This window comes from Coregonus lavaretus (assembly GCF_964263955.1).
Source record: "Coregonus lavaretus genome assembly, chromosome: 5".
NCBI classification, from domain to species: Eukaryota; Metazoa; Chordata; class Actinopteri; order Salmoniformes; family Salmonidae; genus Coregonus; species Coregonus lavaretus.
This window is the reverse complement of record NC_139992.1, coordinates 5,086,635-5,114,170: the sequence shown is the minus strand read 5'-3', so window position 1 is coordinate 5,114,170 and position 27,536 is coordinate 5,086,635. Positions and strand designations below refer to the sequence as shown.

Sequence of the window (27,536 nt, the reverse complement as noted above, 5' to 3'; positions counted from 1 at the left end):
GTAGTGAGAGGACGACAGTAGTGAGAGGACGACAGTAGTGAGAGGACGACAGTAGTGAGAGGACGACAGTAGTGAGAGGACTATAGTAGTGCGAGGACTACAGTAGAGAGAGGACTACAGTAGTGAGAGGACTATAGTAGTGAGAGGACTACAGTAGAGAGAGGACTAGAGTAGTGAGAGGACTACAGTAGAGAGAGGACTACAGTAGTGAGAGGACTATAGTAGGTAATGTCTTAGTTTGTTGGGTACTGAGAAGGCTTTCTGTTCATCTACAGAACGTCCCAACCTCAACTCCTGATTTGATATTCAATGTTTACAGTAACCCTGTCTTCTGTACAAAATGATCAAAGGATTGAAATTCAAATAACTATTGTTGACTGTTGACTGGTGTTTTTAGGCAAACAGAGCCACGCTCATTTTTCATAGACATTCTGCTTGTTCTGAGGAACTTCAGTTTAATGAAGACTGTTGTAGCAACTTGACATACAAGCACATATCCCAGTTAGTACTGTTGGACAGTACTAGTACTAGTTGTCCAGAAAAGCAATTGGCTGTGGTTTTAGGCATGTCTTATCATTCGACCTGAGAGAGAGTGTGTGACAGAGAGAGGCCTCTGTGAAAGTGATACAGGTATAATATTGCTCTGATGACCACTGGTGGCATCTCCTCTTGTCCTTGTCTACCTAAACATCTCACTGTCTATTGTTCTGCAATCTCCAGGGGTCTACATACTGTATCTCACTGGCTCGCCCTTTTCTCCCTAACATATTTACTCTGCACTTTTGTGTTTATTTGTTATTTTGTTTTCTTGCTGTCCCTGATTTGTCTTTTCTTTGCTTCACTCTCCTCATTTGTTTGCTGTATTTTGATTATGGATTTATTGACCTTATTTCACAATTGCTTTTTTAAAATGTCCTTGTTCAATTGAAACACTGTTCTGTTCTGCCAGCATGCAGCACTTATTGGGTTAAGTCTCAATGTTCCTGCTCTGGAAGCATGTTAACCTGTTCCTGTACTGTCCTGATGTTTTGCTGTTCTGCCACTGACTGTGTAAGGAGAAAAAGGGGTGATCCCTGTCGGAGGTTACAGAGGACTACAATATAGGACTGGAGAATTGACAAATGACTTTGTTCAGGATGACAGGAACTAGGGAACAAGCAGGGAACATGAAGGCAGGTTTCAGTATGTGCTGCATGTTGTGGGTCTGAAAGGCAATTTAATGGTAGCGTCTCAAAGCTCCAGGTCTCTCAGCTCATGCCATGGGCTTCTGGTAGTCTCTGCTCTCTGAGATGCTTTTAGCTGTATCCACGTATATATATATATATATATATATATATAGTGCATTTGGAAAGTATTCAGACCCCTTCACCTTTTCCACATTTTGTTACGTTACAGCCTTATTCAAAAATGTATAAAATAGTTTTTTTCCCTCATCAATCTACACACAATACCCCATAATGACAAAGCAAAAACAGGTTTTAGAAATGTTTGCACATTTATTAAAAATAAAAAACTGATATCACATTTACTTTACATTTATTAAGTGTTCAGAGCCTTTACGCAGTACATTGTTGAAGCACCTTTGGCAGTGATTACAGCCTCAAGTCTTCTTGGGTATGACGCTACAAGCTTGGCACACCTGTATTTGGGGAGTTTCTCCCATTCTTCTCTGCAGATCCTCTCAAGCTCTGTCAGGTTGGATGAGGAGCGTTGCTGCACAGCTGTTTTCAGGTCTCTCCAGAGATGTTCGATCGGGTTCAAGTCCAGGCTCAGGTTTTCATCAAGGATCTCTCTGTACTTTGCTCTGTTCATCTTTCCCTCGATCCTGACTAGTCCCCCAGTTCCTGCTGCTGAAAAACATCCCTACAGCATGATACTGCCCCCACCTTGCTTCACCGTAGGGATGATGAGCAGTTCTTCCTCCAGACGTGACGCTTGGCATTCAGGCCAAAGAGTTCAATCTTGGTTTCATCAGACCAGAGAATCTTGTTTCTCATGGTCTGAGAGTCCTTTAGGGGCCTTTTGGCAAACTCCAAGCAGGCTGTCATGTGCCTTTTACTGAGGAGTGGCTTCCGTCTGGCCACTCTACCATAAAGGCCTGATTGGTGGAGTGCTGCAGAGATGGTTGTCCTTCTGGAAGATTCTCCCATCTCCACAGAGGAACTCTGGAGCTCTGTCAGAGTGACCATCGGGTTCTTGGTCACCTCCCTGACCAAGGCCCTTCTCCCCCGATTGCTCAATTTGGCCGGGCGGCCAGCTCTAGGAAGAGTCTTGGTGGTTCCAAACTTCTTCCATTTAAGAATGATGGAAGCCACTGTGTTCTTGGGGACCTTCAATACTGCAGACCTTTTGTTGGTATCCTTCCCCAGATCTGTGCCTCGACACAATCCTGTCTCGGAGCTCTACGGACAATTCCTTCGACCTCATGGCTTGGTTTTTGCTCTGACATACACTGTCAACTGTGGGACCTTATATAGACAGGTGTGTGTGCCTGTCCAAACCATGTCCAATCAATTGGATTTACCACAGGTGGACTCCAATCAAGTTGTAGAAACATCTCAAGGATGATAATTGGAAACAGGATGCACCTGAGCTCAATTTCGAGTCTCTCAGCAAAGGGTCTCAACACTTATGTAAATAAGGTATTTCTGTTTTTTATTTTTAATACATTTGCAAACATTTCTAAAAACCTGTTTTCGCTTTGTCATTATGTTAAGTTGGCTGGATGTCCTTTGGGTGATGGACCATTCTTGATACAAACAGGAAACTGATGAGCGTGAAAAACCCAGCAGCGTTGCCGTTCTTGACACAAACGGGTGCGCCTGGGACCTACTACCATACCCAGTTCAAAGGCACTTAAATGTTTTGATGAGGATTTTTATTTATTTAATCCATTTTAGAATAAGGCGGTAACGTAACAAAAATGTGGAAAAAGGGAAGGGGTCTGAATACTTTCCGAATGCACTGTGTGGTATTTATTATCTATTGTGTTGTTTTATGATATTGTTTCTATTTCTTAACATGGTCCTACATTTGTATAAAACTGCAAATAATAACACAATTATTGAGTGTCACTCAATGTTGTTTTTACTCGAATGAATTGATGACTTCCAGGTAGTGTGAGGGGACAGTACGAGGGTACTTTAGTGTTGGTTACTGGATCACTGCAGGCAAAGACAACCCTGTCAGGCATTCTAAGCACTGTCTTATCTACTACCATACCCCGTTCAAATGCACTTAAATATTTTGTCTTGCCCATTCACCCTCTGAATGGCACACATACACAATCCATGTTTAAATTGTCTCAAGGCTTAGAAATCCTTCTTTAACCTGTCTCCTCCCCTTCATCTACACTGATTTGAAGAGGATTTAATAAGTGATCATAGCTATCAACCTGGATTCACCTGTTCAGAGCAGGTATCCTTAATGTTTTGTACACTCAGTGTATTGTAATACATTGTGTTCGCTAGTCTTAAACTCATGGGTCTATAGGCCAGGCTTGTGTGTTCTAGTCTCAACTGCTGGTGTCACCATATGTGCCGGGCTTGGTTCCATTGCATGTCCAAGAGGCTAACCCAGGGCTCAGGCTGTGGTGTTCATGCTTTCTGGCTGTTGCACTATTTACTGTATGTACCCTCACCTCACTCTCTCACTGCTACCTACTTTTAACATTTCACCCGGCAGACATCACTCGCAGCATACAAGACTGGAGCAGGCAGATATCACTCACAGCAGACAAGACCGTAGCAGGCAGATATCACTCACAGCAGACAAGACCGTAGCAGGCAGACATCACTCACAGCAGACAAGACCGTAGCAGGCGGATATCACTCACAGCAGACAAGACTGTAGCAGGCAGACATCACTCACAGCAGACAAGACTGTAGCAGGCGGATATCACTCACAGCAGACAAGACCGTAGCAGGCAGACATCACTCACAGAATACAAGACTGTAGCAGGCAGACATCACTCACAGCAGACAAGACTGTAGCAGGCAGACATCACTCACAGCAGACAAGACCGTAGCAGGCAGACATCACTCACAGCAGACAAGACTGTAGCAGGCAGACATCACTCACAGCAGACAAGACTGTAGCAGGCAGACATCACTCACAGCAGACAAGACCGTAGCAGGCAGACATCACTCACAGCAGACAAGACTGTAGCAGGCAGACATCACTCACAGCAGACAAGACCGTAGCAGGCAGACATCACTCACAGCTGACAAGACTGTAGCAGGCATACATCACTCACAGCAGACAAGACCGTAGCAGGCGGATATCACTCACAGCAGACAAGACTGTAGCAGGCAGACATCACTCACAGCAGACAAGACCATAGCAGGCAGACATCACTCACAGCAGACAAGACCGTAGCAGGCGGATATCACTCACAGCAGACAAGACTGTAGCAGGCATACATATCTCACAGCAGACAAGACCGTAGCAGGCATACATCTCTCACAGCAGACAAGACCGTAGCAGGCAGACATCACTCACAGCAGACAAGACCGTAGCAGGCAGACATCACTCACAGCAGACAAGACCGTAGCAGGCAGACATCATTCACAGCAGACAAGACCGTAGCAGGCAGACATCACTCACAGCAGACAAGACTGTAGCAGGCAGACATCACTCACAGCAGACAAGACCGTAGCAGGCAGACATCACTCACAGCAGACAAGACCGTAGCAGGCAGACATCATTCACAGCAGACAAGACCGTAGCAGGCAGACATCTCTCACAGCAGACAAGACCGTAGCAGGCAGACATCACTCACAGCAGACAAGACTGTAGCAGGCAGACATCGCTCACAGCATACAAGACTGTAGCAGGCGGACATCACTCCCTCTAAAGCAACTGACCGTCTTAAGTAAAGTACTTAATCAAATAATAATGATTAATAACAGTAGTAATACTGTAATTAAGTAATAACAGTAGTAATATAATCTTAATAAAGTAATAACAGCAGTAAAACTGTATAAATACATTATTCTGGGACACATTAGTACTTTGAGCATTGTGACACTTACTGTTAGCCAGGTCCCAGAATATGCTAGTTGTAAATTCAACAACTTTACTTGTTGCTCTTTCCCCTTTTCACTCACTCATTTCCATAACATGTTGGATACTACGGTCTCCATCCATAACACGTTGGATACTACGGTCTCCATCCATAACACGTTGGATACTACGGTCTCCATCCATAGCACGTTGGATACTACGGTCTCCATCCATAACACGTTGGATACTACGGTCTCCATCCATAACACGTTGGATGCTATGGTCGCCATCCATAACACGTTGGATACTACAGTCTCCATCCATAACACGTTGGATACTACGGTCTCCATCCATAACACGTTGGATACTACGGTCTCCATCCATAACACGTTGGATACTACGGTCTCCATCCATAACACGTTGGATACTACGGTCTCCATCCATAACACGTTGGATACTACGGTCTCCATCCATAACACGTTGGATACTACGGTCTCCATCCATAACACGTTGGATACTACGGTCTCCATCCATAACACGTTGGATACTACGGTCTCCATCCATAACACGTTGGATACTACGGTCTCCATCCATAACACGTTGGATACTACGGTCTCCATCCATAACACGTTGGATACTACGGTCTCCATCCATAACACGTTGGATACTACGGTCTCCATCCATAACACGTTGGATACTACGGTCTCCATCCATAACACATTGGATACTACGGTCTCCATCCATAGCACGTTGGATACTACGGTCTCCATCCATAGCACGTTGGATACTACGGTCTCCATCCATAACACGTTGGATACTACGGTCTCCATCCATAACACGTTGGATGCTATGGTCGCCATCCATAACACGTTGGATACTACAGTCTCCATCCATAACACGTTGGATACTACGGTCTCCATCCATAACACGTTGGATACTACGGTCTCCATCCATAACACGTTGGATACTACGGTCTCCATCCATAACACGTTGGATACTACGGTCTCCATCCATAACACGTTGGATACTACGGTCTCCATCCATAACACGTTGGATACTACGGTCTCCATCCATAACACGTTGGATACTACGGTCTCCATCCATAACACGTTGGATACTACGGTCTCCATCCATAACACGTTGGATACTACGGTCTCCATCCATAACACGTTGGATACTACGGTCTCCATCCATAACACGTTGGATACTACGGTCTCCATCCATAACACGTTGGATACTACGGTCTCCATCCATAACACGTTGGATACTACGGTCTCCATCCATAACACGTCGGATACTACGGTCTCCATCCATAACACGTCGGATACTACGGTCTCCATCCATAACACGTCGGATACTACGGTCTCCATCCATAACACGTCGGATACTACGGTCTCCATCCATAACACGTCGGATACTACGGTCTCCATCCATAACACGTTGGACACTACGGTCTCCATCCATAACACGTTGGACACTACGGTCTCCATCCATAACACGTTGGACACTACGGTCTCCATCCATAACACGTTGGATACTACGGTCTCCATCCATAACACGTTGGATACTACGGTCTCCATCCATAACACGTTGGATACTACGGTCTCCATCCATAACACGTTGGATACTACGGTCTCCATCCATAACACGTTGGATACTACGGTCTCCATCCATAACACGTTGGATACTACGGTCTCCATCCATAGCACGTTGGATACTACGGTCTCCATCCATAGCACGTTGGATACTACGGTCTCCATCCATAACACGTTGGACACTACGGTCTCCATCCATAACACGGTGGACACTACGGTCTCCATCCATAACACGGTGGACACTACGGTCTCGTCTTGATGTTCCTTTTGACACTCACTGGGCTCTGATACCCATTTCACCATCTACTCTCTTTCCCAGAGACTCTCTACACTTTTTAACATTGTATACAGTTGTGCACTAGTGACAATAAAGTTGACCTTTATGAAGTGGGACTCCAGAATCTTATTTTATGAAAATAAACTAAAACCTTATCTCATTGTCATTCTAGATGCTAGTCCCCTCCCCATCCTCCTGTGGTGTCGTAGATGTAGCATTGCTCTGTTAAATATCTGTGTGTCCTATAAACTCATTTGTGTCTTGTGTGTGGTATTCCGTGTTGCTTGTCACGGCTGTCCCCTCCATCCTAGTGTGTAGTATCAGATGTTTACCAGAGATGTTGCTGGTTTAATCATTGTTCTGTTCATGCCAACGTGGTGCTATCAGAGGACAGGAGACAGTGGTGGGCAAGTATGCAATCAAGTGTCCCTAGTGAATGTCCTAGTGAACATAGTGGCAGTGTAGTGGATTTAGGTAAGCGATTCCACTCAATCATAATACTGTATTCAACCCAAAAGCTGCGTAATCCTTAGCAATCATGCTGAAATCCCAAACATTACAGAGAGAGAGAAGAGCATTAGAGTTGTCTGGACATTACAGAGAGAGAAGAGAGCATTAGAGTTCTCTGGACATTTCAGAGAGAGAGAAGAACATTAGAGTTGTCTGGACATTACAGAGAGAGAAGAGCATTAGAGCTGTCTGGACATTACAGAGAGAGAAGATCATCAGAGTTGTCTGGACATTACAGAGAGAGAAGAGAGCATTAGAGTTCTCTGGACATTTCAGAGAGAGAGAAGAACATTAGAGTTCTCTGGACATTACAGAGAGAGAGAAGATCATTAGTGTTGTCTGGACATTACAGAGAGAGAAGAGCATTAGAGCTGTCTGGACATTACAGAGAGAGAAGAGAATTAGAGCTGTCTGGATATTACAGAGAGAGAGAAGATCATTAGAGCTGTCTGGACATTACAGAGAGAGAAGACCATTAGAGTTGTCTGGACATTACAGAGAGAGAGAAGATCATTAGAGTTGTCTGGACATTACAGAGAGAGAGAAGATCATTAGAGCTGTCTGGACATTACAGAGAGGGAGAAAATCATTAGAGTTGTCTGGACATTACAGAGAGAGAAGATCATTAGAGTTGTCTGGACATTACAGAGAGAGAAGAGCATTAGAGCTGTCTGGACATTACAGAGAGAGAGAAGATCATTAGAGCTGTCTGGACATTACAGAGAGAGAGAAGATCATTAGAGTTGTCTGGACATTACAGAGAGAGAAGAGCATTAGAGCTGTCTGGACATTACAGAGAGAGAAGATAATTAGATCTGTCTGGATATTACAGAGAGAGAGAAGATCATTAGAGCTGTCTGGACATTACAGAGAGAGAGAAAATCATTAGAGTTGTCTGGACATTACAGAGAGAGAAGATCATTATAATTCTCTGGACATTACAGAGAGAGAGAAGATCATTAGAGTTGTCTGGACATTACAGAGAGAGAGAAGATCATTAGAGTTGTCTGGACATTACAGAGAGAGAGAAGATCATTAGAGCTGTCTGGACATTACAGAGAGAGAGAAGATCATTAGAGCTGTCTGGACATTACAGAGAGAGAGAAAATCATTAGAGTTGTCTGGACATTACAGAGAGAGAAAAGCATTAGAGCTGTCTGGACATTACAGAGAGAGAAAATCATTAGAGTTGTCTGGACATTACAGAGAGAGAAGACCATTAGAGTTGTCTGGACATTACAGAGAGAGAGAAGATCATTAGAGCTGTCTGGACATTACAGAGAGAGAAGATCATTAGAGTTGTCTGGACATTACAGAGAGAGAAGAGCATTAGAGTTGTCTGGACATTACAGAGAGAGAAGATCATTAGAGCTGTCTGGACATTACAGAGAGAGAGAAAATCATTAGAGTTGTCTGGACATTACAGAGAGAGAAGAGCATTAGAGCTGTCTGGACATTACAGAGAGAGAAGAGCATTAGAGTTGTCTGGACATTACAGAGAGAGAAGAGAGCATTAGAGTTCTCTGGACATTACAGAGAGAGAGACGATCATTAGAGTTGTCTGGACATCACAGAGAGAGAGAAAATCATTAGAGTTGTCTGGACATTACAGAGAGAGAAGACCATTAGAGTTGTCTGGACATTACAGAGAGAGAGAAGATCATTAGAGCTGTCTGGACATTACAGAGAGAGAAGATCATTAGAGTTGTCTGGACATTACAGAGAGAGAAGACCATTAGAGTTGTCTGGACATTACAGAGAGAGAGAAGATCATTAGAGCTGTCTGGGCATTACAGAGAGAGAGAAGATCATTAGAGCTGTCTGGACATTACAGAGAGAGAAGACCATTAGAGCTGTCTGGGCATTACAGAGAGAGAGAAGATCATTAGAGCTGTCTGGACGTTACAAAGAGAGAGAGAAAAGCATTAGAGCTGTCTGGACATTACAGAGAGAGAGAAGATCATTAGAGTTGTCTGGACATTACAGAGAGAGAAGATCATTAGAGCTGTCTGGACATTACAGAGAGAGAAGAACATCAGAGTTGTCTGGACATTACAGAGAGAGAGAAAATCATTAGAGTTGTCTGGACATTTCAGAGAGAGAAGAACGTTAGAGTTCTCTGGACATTACAGAGAGAGAGAAGATCATTAGAGTTGTCTGGACATTACAGAGAGAGAAGATCATTAGAGCTGTCTGGACATTACAGAGAGAGAGAAGATCATTAGAGCTGTCTGGACATTACAGAGAGAGAAGAGCATTAGAGCTGTCTGGACATTACAGAGAGAGAGAAGAGCATTAGAGCTGTCTGGACATTACAGCGAGAGAAGAGCATTAGAGCTGTCTGGACATTACAGAGAGAGAGAAAATCATTAGAGTTGTCTGGACATTACAGAGAGAGAGAAGATCATTAGAGCTGTCTGGACATTACAGAGAGAGAAGAGCATTAGAGCTGTCTGGACATTACAGAGAGAGAAGATCATTAGAGTTGTCTGGACATTACAGAGAGAGAAGAGCATTAGAGCTGTCTGGACATTACAGAGAGAGAGAGAAGAGCATTAGAGCTGTCTGGACATTACAGAGAGAGAGAGAAGATCATTAGAGCTGTCTGGACATTACAGAGAGAGAGAAAATCATTAGAGTTGTCTGGACATTACAGAGAGAGAAAAGCATTAGAGCTGTCTGGACATTACAGAGAGAGAAAATCATTAGAGTTGTCTGGACATTACAGAGAGAGAAGACCATTAGAGTTGTCTGGACATTACAGAGAGAGAGAAGATCATTAGAGCTGTCTGGACATTACAGAGAGAGAAGATCATTAGAGTTGTCTGGACATTACAGAGAGAGAAGAGCATTAGAGTTGTCTGGACATTACAGAGAGAGAAGATCATTAGAGCTGTCTGGACATTACAGAGAGAGAGAAAATCATTAGAGTTGTCTGGACATTACAGAGAGAGAAGAGCATTAGAGCTGTCTGGACATTACAGAGAGAGAAGAGCATTAGAGTTGTCTGGACATTACAGAGAGAGAAGAGAGCATTAGAGTTCTCTGGACATTACAGAGAGAGAGACGATCATTAGAGTTGTCTGGACATTACAGAGAGAGAGAAAATCATTAGAGTTGTCTGGACATTACAGAGAGAGAAGACCATTAGAGTTGTCTGGACATTACAGAGAGAGAGAAGATCATTAGAGCTGTCTGGACATTACAGAGAGAGAAGATCATTAGAGTTGTCTGGACATTACAGAGAGAGAAGACCATTAGAGTTGTCTGGACATTACAGAGAGAGAGAAGATCATTAGAGCTGTCTGGGCATTACAGAGAGAGAGAAGATCATTAGAGCTGTCTGGACATTACAGAGAGAGAAGACCATTAGAGCTGTCTGGGCATTACAGAGAGAGAGAAGATCATTAGAGCTGTCTGGACGTTACAAAGAGAGAGAGAAAAGCATTAGAGCTGTCTGGACATTACAGAGAGAGAGAAGATCATTAGAGTTGTCTGGACATTACAGAGAGAGAAGATCATTAGAGCTGTCTGGACATTACAGAGAGAGAAGAACATCAGAGTTGTCTGGACATTACAGAGAGAGAGAAAATCATTAGAGTTGTCTGGACATTAGAGAGAGAGAAGAGCATTAGAGCTGTCTGGACATTACAGAGAGAGAAGAGCATTAGAGCTGTCTGGACATTACAGAGAGAGAAGAGAGCATTAGAGTTCTCTGGACATTTCAGAGAGAGAGAAGATCATTAGAGTTGTCTGGACATTACAGAGAGAGAAGAGCATTAGAGTTGTCTGGACATTACAGAGAGAGAAGAGCATTAGAGCTGTCTGGACATTACAGAGAGAGAAGGGCATTAGAGTTGTCTGGACATTACAGAGAGAGAAGACCATTAGAGCTGTCTGGGCATTACAGAGAGAGAGAAAATCATTAGAGTTGTCTGGACATTACAGAGAGAGAGAAGATCATTAGAGTTGTCTGGACATTACAGAGAGAGAGAAAATCATTAGAGTTGTCTGGACATTACAGAGAGAGAGAAGATCATTAGAGTTGTCTGGACATTACAGAGAGAGAAAATCATTAGAGCTGTCTGGACATTACAGAGCGAGAAGAACATCAGAGTTGTCTGGACATTACAGAGAGAGAAGAGAGCATTAGAGTTCTCTGGACATTTCAGAGAGAGAAGAACGTTAGAGTTCTCTGGACATTACAGAGAGAGAGAAGATCATTAGAGTTGTCTGGACATTACAGAGAGAGAAGATCATTAGAGCTGTCTGGACATTACAGAGAGAGAGAAGATCATTAGAGCTGTCTGGACATTACAGAGAGAGAAGAGCATTAGAGCTGTCTGGACATTACAGAGAGAGAGAAGAGCATTAGAGCTGTCTGGACATTACAGCGAGAGAAGAGCATTAGAGCTGTCTGGACATTACAGAGAGAGAGAAAATCATTAGAGTTGTCTGGACATTACAGAGAGAGAGAAGATCATTAGAGCTGTCTGGACATTACAGAGAGAGAAGAGCATTAGAGCTGTCTGGACATTACAGAGAGAGAAGATCATTAGAGTTGTCTGGACATTACAGAGAGAGAAGAGCATTAGAGCTGTCTGGACATTACAGAGAGAGAGAGAAGAGCATTAGAGCTGTCTGGACATTACAGAGAGAGAGAGAAGATCATTAGAGTTGTCTGGACATTACAGAGAGAGAGAAGATCATTAGAGCTGTCTGGACATTACAGAGAGAGAAGAGAATTAGAGCTGTCTGGACATTACAGAGAGAGAGAGAAGATCATTACTAGCTATAGTAACTATCTGCAGGCCAGGCACATCCTCCTAGCTCTCATTTTTCTCCATGCTGCAGATATTTATGGATTTAATTTAACTTCTTCAGCTCTAACTTTCTCTTTTCTCATCCCACTCTCCTGTCCGTCAACAGGGGTGGTGTCCAACAGCCCTCATCTCTCCGCCTCCTCCGATAACTCCCAGGGTATTGTCAACGGTCAGATGCCGGTCGAACTCTGTGGACAAAGTCCGGATGGTCGTCAGCCCTCCCCCCTCACCAGCCCCCTGCTCAACGACGCTGGGAGTGTGCGCACCGACGATGAAGACGAGGTTCGGAGGAAGGTTTGTGGTCCAGACTGGGCCCTATGTAACAGGATTACAGCTTGAGAGGCATTGATGGTTCAGTTGCTGTGTGGACCTCATTGTGGTTTTAAATATCCAGTTACCATCATCAGCTTCAAAGAGGCTCCAGTCACATACATTAGTACCTAAAGTGGCAGAGGACCTAGATTACCTGGCCTAAATAACTCTCCACAGGGACGAGTGCTGTGTACGCTGTACCAAATCTGATGTAACTGGGGAACATGTCTAACACTGGAATTGATAACTCAAAATGTGAAAAATGACCCATGACACAGTCTACAGCTTACTGTATTAGTAGTGTTGTCTCTGCACAGTTTAAACACTCCGTCCTCTTTCCTTCACAGAGGTTCCCTACCGACAAGGCCTACTTTATCGCCAAGGAGCTGCTGACCACAGAGAGGACCTATCTGAAGGACCTGGAGGTGGTGACTGTGGTAAGGTCCCATCACCAGATGGATTCTTCCGCTCTTTCTCTCTCTCTCTCTCTCTCTCTCTCTCTCTCTCTTTCGCTCTATCTCTTTCGCTCTCTCTCTCTCTCTCTCTTTCGCTCTCTCTCTCTCTCTCTCTCTCTCTTCTGCTCTAGCTCTCGTTCTCTCTCTTTCTCTCTCTCTTTCTCTCTCTCTTTCTCTCTCTCTAGCTCTCTCTCTCTTTCTCTCGTTCTCTAGCTCTCTCTCTCTCTCTCCTGCTCTAGCTCTCGTTCTCTCTCTTTCGCTCTCGCTCTCTCTTTCTCTCTCTCTCTCTCTCTCTCTCTCTCTCTCTCTCTCTCTCTCTCTCTCCTGCTCTAGCTCTCGTTCACCAGATGGATTCTTCCGCTCTTTCTCTCTCTCTCTCTTTCGCTCTCTCTCTCTTTCGCTCTCTCTCTTTCGCTCTCTCTCTCTCTCTCTCTCTCTTTCGCTCTCTCTCTCTCTCTCTCTCTCTCTCTCTCTCTCTCTCTCTCTCTCTCTCTCTCTCTCTCTCTCTCTCTCTCTCTTCTGCTCTAGCTCTCGTTCTCTCTCTTTCTCTCTCTCTTTCTCTCTCTCTCTAGCTCTCTCTCTCTTTCTCTCGTTCTCTAGCTCTCTCTCTCTCTCTCTCCTGCTCTAGCTCTCGTTCTCTCTCTTTCGCTCTCTCTCTCTTTCTCTCTTTCTCTCTCTCTCTCTCTCTCTCTCTCTCTCTCTCTCTCTCGCTCTGCTCTCTCTCTCGCTCTGCTCTCTCTCTCTCTCTCTCTCTCTCTCTCTCTCTCTCTCTCTCTCTCTCTCTCTCTCTCTCTCTCTCTCTCTCTCTCTCTCTCTCTCTCTCTCTCTCTCAGGGACTCAACACTGCTCTTTTGTTTATTTTCTTCTCTGCTGTCCTCTGGGTAGAAAACCTAGATTATTCCGGCTAGCTGCTTTACAACAGAGCATACGGAAAACACACAGGGAGCCCTGTGGTGGAGGTGGGAAAATACTCTGAGAATACTATGAAATTATATGAATCTGTTGATCTCACCCAAGGCTGTGAATATACATATACACTGCAGCTCTTCTCTCAATTTATGTGGGCTGCAGCTCTTCCCTCTGTTTATATGGGCTGCAGCTCTTCCCTCTGTTTATATGGGCTGCAGCTCTTCCCTCTGTTAATATGGTCTGCAGCCCTTCCCAATTTTTATATGGGCTGCTGCTCTTCCCTCTCTGTTTATGACTGTAAGTCGCTTTGGATAAAAGCGTCTGCTAAATGGAATATTATATTATTATTTTATTATTATATGGGCTGCAGCTCTTCCCCCTCTGTTTATATGGGCTGCAGCTCTTCCCCCTCTGTTTATAAGGGCTGCAGCTCTTCCCCCTCTGTTTATAAGGGCTGCAGCTCTTCCCCCTCTGTTTTTATGGGCTACAGCTCTTCCCCCTCTGTTTTTATGGGCTACAGCTCTTCCCCCTCTGTTTATATGGGCTACAGCACTTCCCCCTCTGTTTATTATTCTGATATTCAGAGAAGCCTTTTACACTTCTCATAAATATTTATATTGGCTGCTCTACTTTCTCTCTCACCCTTTCTATTCTCTTCTGTCTCTCTTCTCTATTCTCTTCTGTCTCTCTTCTCTATTCTCTCTCATCTCTATTCTCTCTCTCTATTCTCTCTCTCTATTCTCTCTCTCTATTCTCTCTCATCTCTATTCTCTCTCTCTATTCTCTCTCTCTATTCTCTCTCATCTCTATTCTCTCTCTCTATTCTCTCTCATCTCTATTCTCTCTCTATTCTCTCTCTCTATTCTCTCTCTCTTATTCACCTTCTCTTGGCTGGTGTTGTTATGAGTGAAGTCCTCTGAGAAACAGCTGCTGCTCACTGTTGGCTTCCCAAGGCCCTCCAGCAGCACCCTGCAGTACTGTAGCTCCTCCCTCCAGCAGCACCCTGCAGTACTGTAGCCCCTCCCAGCACCCTACAGTGCTGTAGCTCCTCTCTCCAGCAGCACCCTACAGTGCTGTAGCTCCTCCCTCCAGCAGCACCCTGCAGTACTGTAGCTCCTCCCTTCAGCAGCACCCTGCAGTGCTGTAGCTCCTCCCTCCAGCAGCACCCTACAGTGCTGTAGCTCCTCCCTCCAGCAGCACCCTACAGTGCTGTAGCTCCTCCCTCCAGCAGCACCCTGCAGTACTGTAGCTCCTCCCTCCATCAGCACCCTGCAGTACTGTAGCTCCTCCCTCCAGCAGCACCCTGCAGTGCTGTAGCTCCTCCCTCCAGCAGCACCCTGCAGTACTGTAGCTCCTCCCAGCACCCTGCAGTACTGTAGCTCCTCCCTCCAGCAGCACCCTGCAGTACTGTAGCTCCTCCCAGCACCCTGCAGTACTGTAGCTCCTCCCAGCACCCTGCAGTACTGTAGCCCCTCCCAGCACCCTGCAGTACTGTAGCCCCTCCCTCCAGCAGCACCCTGCAGTACTGTAGCTCCTCCCTCCAGCAGCACCCTGCAGTACTGTAGCTCCTCCCTCCAGCAGCACCCTGCAGTACTGTAGCTCCTCCCTCCAGCAGCACCCTGCAGTACTGTAGCTCCTCCCTCCAGCAGCACCCTGCAGTACTGTAGCCCCTCCCAGCACCCTGCAGTACTGTAGCTCCTCCCTCCAGCAGCACCCTGCAGTACTGTAGCTCCTCCCTCCAGCAGCACCCTGCAGTACTGTAGCTCCTCCCTCCAGCAGCACCCTGCAGTACTGTAGCCCCTCCCAGCACCCTACAGTGCTGTAGCTCCTCTCTCCAGCAGCACCCTACAGTGCTGTAGCTCCTCCCTCCAGCAGCACCCTGCAGTGCTGTAGCTCCTCCCTCCAGCAGCACCCTACAGTGCTGTAGCTCCTCCCTCCAGCAGCACCCTACAGTGCTGTAGCTCCTCCCTCCAGCAGCACCCTGCAGTACTGTAGCTCCTCCCTCCAGCAGCACCCTGCAGTACTGTAGCTCCTCCCTCCAGCAGCACCCTGCAGTGCTGTAGCTCCTCCCTCCAGCAGCACCCTGCAGTACTGTAGCTCCTCCCAGCACCCTGCAGTACTGTAGCTCCTCCCTCCAGCAGCACCCTGCAGTACTGTAGCTCCTCCCAGCACCCTGCAGTACTGTAGCTCCTCCCTCCAGCAGCACCCTGCAGTACTGTAGCCCCTCCCAGCACCCTGCAGTACTGTAGCCCCTCCCTCCAGCAGCACCCTGCAGTACTGTAGCTCCTCCCTCCAGCAGCACCCTGCAGTACTGTAGCTCCTCCCTCCAGCAGCACCCTGCAGTACTGTAGCTCCTCCCTCCAGCAGCACCCTGCAGTACTGTAGCTCCTCCCTCCAGCAGCACCCTGCAGTACTGTAGCCCCTCCCAGCACCCTGCAGTACTGTAGCTCCTCCCTCCAGCAGCACCCTGCAGTACTGTAGCCCCTCCCAGCACCCTGCAGTACTGTAGCTCCTCCCTCCAGCAGCACCCTGCAGTACTGTAGCTCCTCCCTCCAGCAGCACCCTGCAGTACTGTAGCTCCTCCCTCCAGCAGCACCCTGCAGTACTGTAGCTCCTCCCTCCAGCAGCACCCTGCAGTACTGTAGCCCCTCCCAGCACCCTGCAGTACTGTAGCTCCTCCCTCCAGCAGCACCCTGCAGTACTGTAGCCCCTCCCAGCACCCTGCAGTACTGTAGCTCCTCCCTCCAGCAGCACCCTGCAGTACTGTAGCTCCTCCCTCCAGCAGCACCCTGCAGTACTGTAGCTCCTCCCTCCAGCAGCACCCTGCAGTACTGTAGCTCCTCCCTCCAGCAGCACCCTGCAGTACTGTAGCTCCTCCCTCCAGCAGCACCCTGCAGTACTGTAGCTCCTCCCTCCAGCAGCACCCTGCAGTGCTGTAGCTCCTCCCTCCAGCAGCACCCTGCAGTGCTGTAGCTCCTCCCTCCAGCAGCACCCTGCAGTACTGTAGCTCCTCCCTCCAGCAGCACCCTGCAGTACTGTAGCCCCTCCCAGCACCCTGCAGTACTGTAGCTCCTCCCTCCAGCAGCACCCGGCAGTACTGTAGCCCCTCCCAGCACCCTGCAGTACTGTAGCTCCTCCCTCCAGCAGCACCCTGCAGTACTGTAGCTCCTCCCTCCAGCAGCACCCTGCAGTGCTGTAGCTCCTCCCTCCAGCAGCACCCTGCAGTACTGTAGCTCCTCCCTCCAGCAGCACCCTGCAGTACTGTAGCTCCTCCCTCCAGCAGCACCCTGCAGTACTGTAGCTCCTCCCTCCAGCAGCACCCTGCAGTACTGTAGCTCCTCCCAGCACCCTGCAGTACTGTAGCTCCTCCCTCCAGCAGCACCCTGCAGTGCTGTAGCTCCTCCCTCCAGCAGCACCCTGCAGTGCTGTAGCTCCTCCCAGCACCCTGCAGTACTGTAGCTCCTCCCTCCAGCAGCACCCTGCAGTACTGTAGCTCCTCCCAGCACCCTGCAGTACTGTAGCTCCTCCCTCCAGCAGCACCCTGCAGTGCTGTATCTCCTCCTAACCCCGCTCTCCGACCTACACAACCGGTCAAATGTTTGGACACACCTACTCATTCCAGGGTTTTTCTTTATTTTACTATTTTCTACACTATGAAATAACACAACTGGAATCATGTAGTAACCAAAAAATTGTTAAACAAATCAAAATATATGTTATATTTGAGATTCTTCAAAGTAGCCACCCTTTGCCTTGATGACAGCTTTGCACACTCTTTGCATTCCAGCTTCATGAGGTAGTCACCTGGAATGCATTTCAATTAACAGGTGTGCCTTGTTAATTTGTGGAATTTATTTCCTTCTTAATGCGTTTGAGCCAATCAGTTGTGTTGTGACAAGGTGGTATACAGATGATAGCCCTATTTGGTAAAAGACCAAGTCCATATTATGGCAAGAACAGTCCATCATTACTTTAAGACATGTAGAAAATAGTAAAAATAAAGAAAAACCCTTGAATGAGTAGGTGTTCTAAAACTTTTGACCGGTTGTGTGCATTTACATTTTAGTAATTTAGCAGACGCTTTTATACAGAGCAACTTACAGTTAGTGCATCTATCTTAAGATAGACAAATGGCGCCCTATATTCCTATTATTTCCACCCTATTGTCTCCATAATGCACTTCATCAGGATAGTCCCGATTGTCCATCTGTAGATGCTCCAGATGTTCTACAGATGGACATACTATCAACAAACTGTTGATAAGCCACTGCTTGCTAAGGTTAGGGTTAGGGTTAGGTTTAGAATAAGGGTAAGGGTTAAGGTTAGAGTTAGGGTAAGGGTTAAGTTTAGAGATATGATTAGGGTTAAGGTTAGTTTTTTTTTATTTTTTTTTATTTTTTTATTTCACCTTTATTTAACCAGGTAAGCCAGTTGAGAACAGGTTCTCATTTACAACTGCGACCTGGCCAAGATAAAGCAAAGCAGTGCAATAAAAACAACACAGAGTTACATATGGGGTAAAAAACATAAAGTCAAAAATACAACAGAAAATATATATACAGTGTGTGCAAATGTAGCAAGTTATGGAGGTAAGGCAATAAATAGGCTATAGTGCAGAATAATTACAATAGTATTAACACTGGAATGCTAGATGTGCAAGAGATTATGTGCAAATAGAGATACTGGGGTGCAAAAGAGCAAAATAAATAACAATATAGGGATGAGGTAGTTGGGTGGGCTAATTTCAGATGGGCTGTGTACAGGTGCAGTGATCGGTAAGGTGCTCTGACAACTGATGCTTAAAGTTATTGAGGGAGATAAGAGTCTCCAGCTTCAGAGATTTTTGCAATTCGTTCCAGTCATTGGCAGCAGAGAACTGGAAGGAATGGCGGCCAAAGGAGGTGTTGGCTTTGGGAATGACCAGAGAGATATACCTGCTGGAGCGCAGACTACGGGTGGGTGCTGCTATGGTGACCAATGAGCTAAGATAAGGCGGGGATTTGCCTAGCAGTGATTTATAGATGGCCTGGAGCCAGTGGGTTTGACGACGAACATGTAGTGAGGACCAGCCAACAAGAGCGTACAGGTCACAGTGGTGGGTAGTGTATGGGGCTTTGGAGACAAAACGGATGGCACTGTGATAGACTACATCCAATTTGCTGAGTAGAGTGTTGGAGGCTATTTTGTAAATGACATCGCCGAAGTCAAGGATCGGTAGGATAGTCAGTTTTACGAGGGCATGTTTGGCAGCATGAGTGAAGGAGGCTTTGTTGCGAAATAGGAAGCCGATTCTAGATTTAACTTTGGATTGGAGATTCTTTATGTGAGTCTGGAAGTTGAGTTTACAGTCTAACCAGACACCTAGGTATTTGTAGTTGTCCACATACTCTAGGTCAGACCCGTCGAGAGTGGTGATTCTAGTCGGGTGGGCGGGTGCCAGCAGCGTTCGATTGAAAAGCATGCATTTAGTTTTACTAGTGTTTAAGAGCAGTTGGAGGCTACTGAAGGATTGTTGTATGGCATTGAAGCTCGTTTGGAGGTTTGTTAACACAGTGTCCAATGAAGGGCCAGATGTATACAAAATGGTGTCGTCTGCGTAGAGGTGGATCTGAGAGTCACCAGCAGCAAGAGCGACATCATTGATATACACGGAGAAAAGTGTCGGCCCAAGAATTGAACCCTGTGGCACCCCCATAGAGACTGCCATAGGTCCAGACAACAGGCCCTCCGATTTGACACACTGAACTCTATCTGAGAAGTAGTTGGTGAACCAGGCGAGGCAGTCATTTGAGAAACCAAGGCTATTTAGTCTGCCAATAAGAATGCGGTGGTTGACAGAGTCGAAAGCCTTGGCCAGGTCGATGAAGACGGCTGCACAGTACTGTCTATTATCAATCGCGGTTATAATATCGTTTAGGACCTTGAGCGTGGCTGAAGTGCACCCGTGACCAGCTCGGAAACCGGATTGCATAGCGGAGAAGGTACGGTGGTATTCGAAATGGTCGGTGATCTGTTTGTTAACTTGGCTTTCAAATACTTTCGAAAGGCAGGGCAGGATGGATATAGGTCTGTAGCAGTTTGGATCTAGAGTGTCACCCCCTTTGAAGAGGGGGATGACCGCGGCAGCTTTCCAATCTCTGGGGATCTCAGACGTTATGAAAGAGAGGTTGAACAGACTAGTAATAGGGGTTGCGACAATTTCGGCGGCTAGTTTTAGAAAGAAAGGGTCCAGATTGTCTAGCCCAGCTGATTTGTAGGGGTCCAGATTTTGCAGCGCTTTCAAAACATCAGCTGTCTGAATTTGTGTGAAGGAGAAGCGGGGGGGGGGCATGGGCAAGTTGCAGCAGAGGGTGCAGAGTTGGTGGCCGGGTTAGTGGTAGCCAGATGGAAAGCATGGCCAGCTGTAGCAAAATGCTTGTTGAAATTCTCGATTATTGTAGATTTATCGGTGGTGATAGTGTTTCCTAGCCTCAGTGCAGTGGGCAGCTGGGAGGAAGTGCTCTTATTCTCCATGGACTTTACAGTGTCCCAAAACTTTTTGGAGTTAGTGCTACAGGATGCAAATTTCTGTTTGAAAAAGTTAGCCTTTGCTTTCCTGACTGCTTGTGTATATTGGTTCCTAACTTCCCTGAAAAGTTGCATATCGCGGGGGCTATTTGATGCTAATGCTGTACGCCACAGGATGTTTTTGTGCTGGTCAAGGGCAGTCAAGTCTGAGGAGAACCAGGGGCTATATCGGTTCTTAGTTCTGTATTTTTTGAATGGGGCATGTTTATTTAAGATTGAGAGGAAATTACTTTTAAGGAACAAAGGTTTAGAATAAGGGTAAGGGTTAAGGTTAGAGTTAGGGTAAGGGTTAGGGTTAGAGATATGATTAGGGTTAGGTTTAGAATAAGGGTAAGGGTTAAAGTTAGAGTTAGGGTAAGGGTTAAGTTTAGAGATAGGGTAAGGGTTAGGGTTAGAGATATGATTAGGGTTAGGGTTAGAGATATGATTAGGGTTAAGGTTAGAGATATGATTAGGGTTAAGGTTAGAGATATGATTAGGGTTAGGGTTAGTAGATAGTTTAAATGTTACTGATAGTCTGTAGAGTGTCTAAATAAATAAAATCCATCCAAATAAAGTGTGACCTTATTTTGACCACTATATGAGGAATAGGGTGTCATTTGGGACGCACACCAGCTAAACCAAGCCCCACCACAACCACCTCCATCACCCTAAACCACGTCAGGCTATAGCATCCCTGATCTGATCAGGGTAGCCTTTCATGTAATGTTCCCCCTTTGGGGCCGTGTCAGGAATGATGGGATATTGATTCCTCCATTTTCCTCCGTTCAATCTCCAGGTTGTTTAAAGGATTTGGTGGAAGTCGTGAGACCAAGGTGATTGTTGCTAAACAACAGCACGGAGGTATTTCGGCAGAAGCACGTCAGTCATGCAGATTCTAATGCAGTCCATGCTACTAGTCCACCAGAACCACTGTATTTACATTCACGTCATTTAGCAGACGCTCTTATCCAGAGCCACTTACAGTTAGTGAGTGCATACATTATTATTTATTTTTTTATACTGGCCCCCCGTGGGAATCGAACCCACAACGCTGGCGTTGCAAACGCCATGCTCTACCAACTGAGCTACATCCCTGCCGGCCATTCCCTCCCCTACCCTGGACGACGCTGGGCCAATTGTGCGCCGCCCCATGGGTCTCCCGGTCGCGGCCGGCAACGACAGAGCCTGGATTAGATTGCAAGTCCTCATTTGGCTACTGGCAATTGAGAACATTACTATTTGCGCAATGAAGTGTGTGCACTGTGCTCTAATGCATAACTTGATTTCTCTGTGTGTGTGTGTGTGTGTGTGTCATCGCAGTCTTTTCAGGACTCGGTGGGTAAAGACGAAGCCGTGCCGGACTCCCTGAAGAGCACCATCTTCACCAACTTTGACCCTCTGTACAAGCTCCACTCCGGCTTCCTCAGAGAGGTGGAGCAGAGGCTGGCTTTATGGTGAGGTGGCCCGTCACTGGATGATTATAATCCATCACCATCACAATTACCCGCAATGATAAACGTATTTTGTAGTTCAGGCCATTTTCCCTCAAAATGTCACTCCACTTAGCCTCGTTTTGCATAAGACCCCCTTGGAAGAAGAACACAGTTTGTAGTGTGGTTTGGTATGGGTCTCATTGATGCTGGGGCCTGGCCTTTATTTAAGGAGTGGTATTGGCGTTCATTCTGGGAGGCCTCATCACAGAGACACACCTCCACCCGTGGAGCTGGGGTTTCTATGGCAACAATCATGCTGCATCAAGGCACTACTTCTCCTACTAGCCCTGTGGGTTATTCCACCGTCTGCTCCTCTTAATGATGTGGTCCCTACGTCAGAGCCCCACCGGGGTGACGCATAGAGCCCCGGCTGGCAGACTGTCACGACTACAGACATCGTACTGTCCAGCCTTATTACAAGACTAAACCACAGAGCAAGAGACAGACCTCAAAACATGGCCGACATCTGGCGTGGCTAAGGCAAACGAGCTGACCAACTACGGAGCACAGATACATGTGACGTACAGTTGACTTATTTTAGGCATCTCTTGATCTTGGATTTAGAGCTGGTAGTGGGATGTGTGAGTGGATAGGGGTTACATCTCAAAGGCATGACATTCAGAATGTCCTCTCTCGGTTTGTATTACCCTCCCCATAATGTATTGGTTGATATTTTGAATGAAAGAGTATGGAGAATGTATCTAGGGGTCAACTGCAATTAATGCTCAAGAGAGACACCTGCTGGTGGTGTTCAGCTGTGCTGGTAAAGGGATAACCATTTCATTGGAATATCCTTGCATGATTGTTCACACGAACATGAAATATGACTTTAAGTGCTTAAAATACACACACACACACACACTAGCACTAAATTGTTCCAGAGTGATAAACTTGCTGTTTTATTTTAGGGAAGGGTGCTCCAATGCCCACATCAAAGGAGACTACCAGCGCATCGGGGATGTCATGCTGAAGCACCTACAGGGCCTAAGGGTGTGGGCTCATCTTTCACATTTTTTATTGCACTTTTTATGTACTTCACTATGTATCTGCACCACTCCTCCGTGACCAAATATACGATGCCTTGTGTAAAGTCTGCCCGTACCCCTAGCCTGCTCAGGAAGTCTGCCCGTACCCCTACCCTGCTCAGGAAGTCTGCCCGTACCCCTACCCTGCTCAGGAAGTCTGCCCGTACCCCTACCCTGCTCAGGAAGTCTGCCCGTACCCCTACCCTGCTCAGGAAGTCTGCCCGTACCCCTAGCCTGCTCAGGAAGTCTGCCCGTACCCCTAGCCTGCTCAGGAAGTCTGCCCGTACCCCTACCCTGCTCAGGAAGTCTGCCCGTACCCCTACCCTGCTCAGGAAGTCTGCCCGTACCCCTACCCTGCTCAGGAAGTCTGCCCGTACCCCTACCCTGCTCAGGAAGTCTGCCCGTACCCCTACCCTGCTCCAGGGGACTGCTCTGTGGCTGACCCTGTGCTGCTCCTAGCCTGTCGTGTGTGTGTGTGATATGTTCGTACAAATGGACAATAAAGATTGACTCTGCTCTGCTCTGCTCTGCTCTACTCTACTCTACTCTACTCTACTCTACTCTACTCTACTCTACTCTACTCTACTCTACTCTACTCTACTCTACTCTGCTCTACTCTACTCTACTCTACTCTACTCTACTCTGCTCTACTCTACTCTACTCTACTCTACTCTACTCTACTCTACTCTACTCTACTCTACTCTACTCTACTCTACTCTGCTCTGCTCTGCTCTGCTCTGCTCTGCTCTGCTCTCTGCTCTATTCTACTCTATTGTACTCTACGCTAATATATCATTTTCTAGCCACTGACAGCCCACCTCCAGAAGCACTCGGAGGCCCTGGTGGAGCTGGAGAAGGCGTGCCGGGGCTCCCGGCGGCTGGAGGTGTTGGTCCGGGACTTTGAGCTGCAGAAGGTGTGCTACATCCCCCTCAACGTGTTCCTCCTCCGGCCCCTGCACCGCCTCATGCATTACAAGCAGATCCTGGAGCGCCTGTGCAAACACTACCCCCCTGCACATGTGGACTTCAGGGACTGCAGAGGTAACTGTTACTCTTCTGTACACCTCAGAACTCTGACTGAGGCAAGCTATCTAGGGCCTTCTGGTGCAGTTGAGGGCCTCCTTTTGCAGTTGAGGGCCTCCTTTTGCAGTTGAGGGCCTTCTGGTGCAGTTGAGGGCCTTCTGGTGCAGTTGAGGGCCTTCTGGTGCAGTTGAGGTCTATGACATCATACATGAGTGTTGTTTCTGCTAGCTGCGCTGGCAGACGTGTCAGAGGTGGTGGCCCAGCTCCATGGCAGCATGATCAAGATGGAGAACTTCCAGAAGCTTCTGGAGCTTATGAAGGATTTGATTGGCATCGACAATCTAGTCACTCCAGGGCGGGTGAGTTCAAGTTCACTCCATCCCAAATGGCACCGTATTCCTCATATAGTGCACTACTTTTGACCTAGGGCCCTATTTAAAAGTAGTGAACTATGTAGGGAATATCCCCACATCAACAGTTTGCAGAGGGTAGCTAGTTTGAAGCACTCCTTTTGTTTTGTCAGTCGTTTTATGTCTTTCTGAGATGTTGTCTTTCTCTGAGACTTGACTTGCGATGTTGTCATTGACTTGCGATGTTGTTATTGACTTGCGATGTTGTGATTGACTTGGGATGTTGTGATTTGTGTTTTTCAGGAGTTCATCAGGTTAGGCTGTCTCAGCAAGCTGTCTGGAAAAGGCCTCCAGCAACGAATGTTTTTCCTGGTAATGTCTGCAATGCATCTGAGATTGTCGTCTTGAATGAGTTATTAAACAGATTATTCAGTCTAGTGATCTCACAACATAGACAGCTACAGTGGGGAAAAAAAGTATTTAGTCAGCCACCAATTGTGCAAGTTCTCCCACTTAAAAAGATGAGAGAGGCCTGTAATTTTCATCATAGGTACACGTCAACTATGACAGACAAAATGAGAAAGAAAAATCCAGAAAATCACATTGTAGGATTTTTAATGAATTTATTTGCAAATTATGGTGGAAAATAAGTATTTGGTCAATAACAAAAGTTTCTCAATACTTTGTTATATACCCTTTGTTGGCAATGACACAGGTCAAACGTTTTCTGTAAGTCTTCACAAGGTTTTCACACACTGTTGCTGGTATTTTGGCCCATTACTCCATGCAGATCTCCTCTAGAGCAGTGATGTTTTGGGGCTGTCGCTGGGCAACACGGACTTTCAACTCCCTCCAAAGATTTTCTATGGGGTTGAGATCAGGAGACTGGCTAGGCCACTCCAGGACCTTGAAATGCTTCTTACGAAGCCACTCCTTCGTTGCCCGGGCGGTGTGTTTGGGATCATTGTCATGCTGAAAGACCCAGCCACGTTTCATCTTCAATACCCTTGCTGATGGAAGGAGGTTTTCACTCAAAATCTCACGATACATGGCCCCATTCATTCTTTCCTTTACACCAGGGTTCTTCAATTCCGGTCCTGGAGGGCCGAAACACCTCTGTTTTTCATCCTCTCCTTCTAATCAGGGGCTAATTCAGACCTGGGACACCAGGTGAGTGCAATTAACTACCAGGTAGAAATAAAAAACAGAAGTGTTTCGGCCCTCCAGGACCGGAATTGAAGAACCCTGCTTTACACGGATCAGTCATCCTGGTCCCTTTGCAGAAAAACAGCCCCAAAGCATGATGTTTCCACCCCCATGCTTCACAGTAGGTATGGTGTTCTTTGGATGCAACTCAGCATTCTTTGTCCTCCAAACACGACGAGTTGAGTTTTTACCAAAAAGTTCTATTTTGGTTTCATCTGACCATATGACATTCTCCCAATCCTCTTCTGGATCATCCAAATGCACTCTAGCAAACTTCAGACGGGCCTGGACATGTACTGGCTTAAGCAGGGGGACACGTCTGGCACTGCAGGATTTGAGTCCCTGGCGGCGTAGTGTGTTACTGATGGTAGGCTTTGTTACTTTGGTCCCAGCTCTCTGCAGGTCATTCACTAGGTCCCCCCATGTGGTTCTGGGATTTTTGCTCACCGTTCTTGTGATCATTTTGACCCCACGGGGTGAGATCTTGCGTGGAGCCCCAGATCGAGGGAGATTATCAGTGGTCTTGTATGTCTTCCATTTCCTAATAATTGCTCCCACAGTTGATTTCTTCAAACCAAGCTGCTTACCTATTGCAGATTCAGTCTTCCCAGCCTGATGCAGGTCTACAATTTTGTTTCTGGTGTCCTTTGACAGCTCTTTGGTCTTGACCATAGTGGAGTTTGGAGTGTGACTGTTTGAGGTTGTGGACAGGTGTCTTTTATACTGATAACAAGTTCAAACAGGTGCCATTAATACAGGTAACGAGTGGAGGACAGAGGAGCCTCTTAAAGAAGAAGTTACAGGTCTGTGAGAGCCAGAAATCTTGCTTGTTTGTAGGTGACCAAATACTTATTTTCCACCATAATTTGCAAATAAATTCATAAAAAATCCTACAATGTGATTTTCTGGATTTTTCTCTCTCTAAATTTGTCTGTCATAGTTGACATGTACCTATGATGAAAATTACAGGCCTCTCTCATCTTTTTAAGTGGGAGAACTTGCACAATTGGTGGCTGACTAAATACTTTTTCCCCCCCCACTGTATGTCAAGTAGAGCTTTATGTTTAACCTCCCCAGTATGAATGACAAAGATGATGGCTTCCCTATCTTTCTACACAGTTGTTTACTGTTCTTTCAGCCAGAGTCCCTCTTTGTTATTGTAGGGCATCGAATGAGACCAAGACTCATCTGAATCATGATTCATGTAAGAAACAGATTGAATGTAATCCAGTGCTGTTGGAGCAGGTGTATCCCTAACAGAGCTAATTAATTTACTGAGCCACGAACATTCACTCAATGTTCTTTTTTGTGTGACGTAAATGAGGGTGGTAGAACTATTAATAACCAGTCAATGATTGAGGTCTCTGTTTTCTTGCTCACTGGTGACAGTTCAATGATGTCCTCTTGTATACGAGTCGAGGGATGACGGCGTCGAACCAGTTCAAAGTGCATGGGCAGCTCCCTCTCCATGGCCTGACAGTACAGTCTATTTTCATCCCCTCTCTTCCCCTCCCAGCCTTGTGCCCTGCCTTGGAGCACAGAACAGCAGAGAACAGTGGAGCACAGCACAGCACAGTAGAGAACAGTGGAGCACAGCACAGCACAGCAGAGAACAGTGGAGCACAGCACAGCACAGCAGAGAACAGTGGAGCACAGTAGAGTACAGTACAGTACAGTAGAGTAGAGTAGATCAGAGTACAGTAGATTACAGTAGAGTAGAGCAGAGTACAGTAGAGTACAGTAGAGTAGAGCAGAGTACCGTAGAGCAGAGTACCGTAGAGCAGAGTACAGTAGAGTAGAGTACAGTAGAGTAGAGTACAGTACAGTAGAGTACAGTACCGTAGAGCAGAGTACAGTACAGTAGAGTACAGTAGATTACAGTAGAGTAGAGTACAGTAGATTACAGTAGAGTAGAGTACAGTAGAGTAGAGTAGAGTAGAGTACAGTACAGTAGAGTACAATAGAGTAGAGTACAGTAGAGTACAGTAGAGTAGAGTAGAGTAGA

At 46.3% G+C, this 27,536-nt stretch overlaps 1 protein-coding gene across 1 annotated transcript in view; it reads left to right on the top strand.

Moving 5' to 3' along the window:
- LOC311130075 (FERM, ARHGEF and pleckstrin domain-containing protein 1-like) overlaps nucleotides 1-27,536 on the top strand; it is a 122,754-nt gene that overhangs the window by 86,670 nt on the left and 8,548 nt on the right. The window contains exons 14-21 of the mRNA XM_084162729.1: nucleotides 12,316-12,503; nucleotides 12,869-12,958; nucleotides 21,755-21,888; nucleotides 22,836-22,917; nucleotides 23,756-23,993; nucleotides 24,204-24,334; nucleotides 24,629-24,697; nucleotides 26,921-27,010. Of these exons, the coding sequence (XP_084018855.1) occupies nucleotides 12,316-12,503; nucleotides 12,869-12,958; nucleotides 21,755-21,888; nucleotides 22,836-22,917; nucleotides 23,756-23,993; nucleotides 24,204-24,334; nucleotides 24,629-24,697; nucleotides 26,921-27,010 (1,022 nt within the window). The remainder of the gene's footprint in view (nucleotides 1-12,315; nucleotides 12,504-12,868; nucleotides 12,959-21,754; nucleotides 21,889-22,835; nucleotides 22,918-23,755; nucleotides 23,994-24,203; nucleotides 24,335-24,628; nucleotides 24,698-26,920; nucleotides 27,011-27,536) is intronic.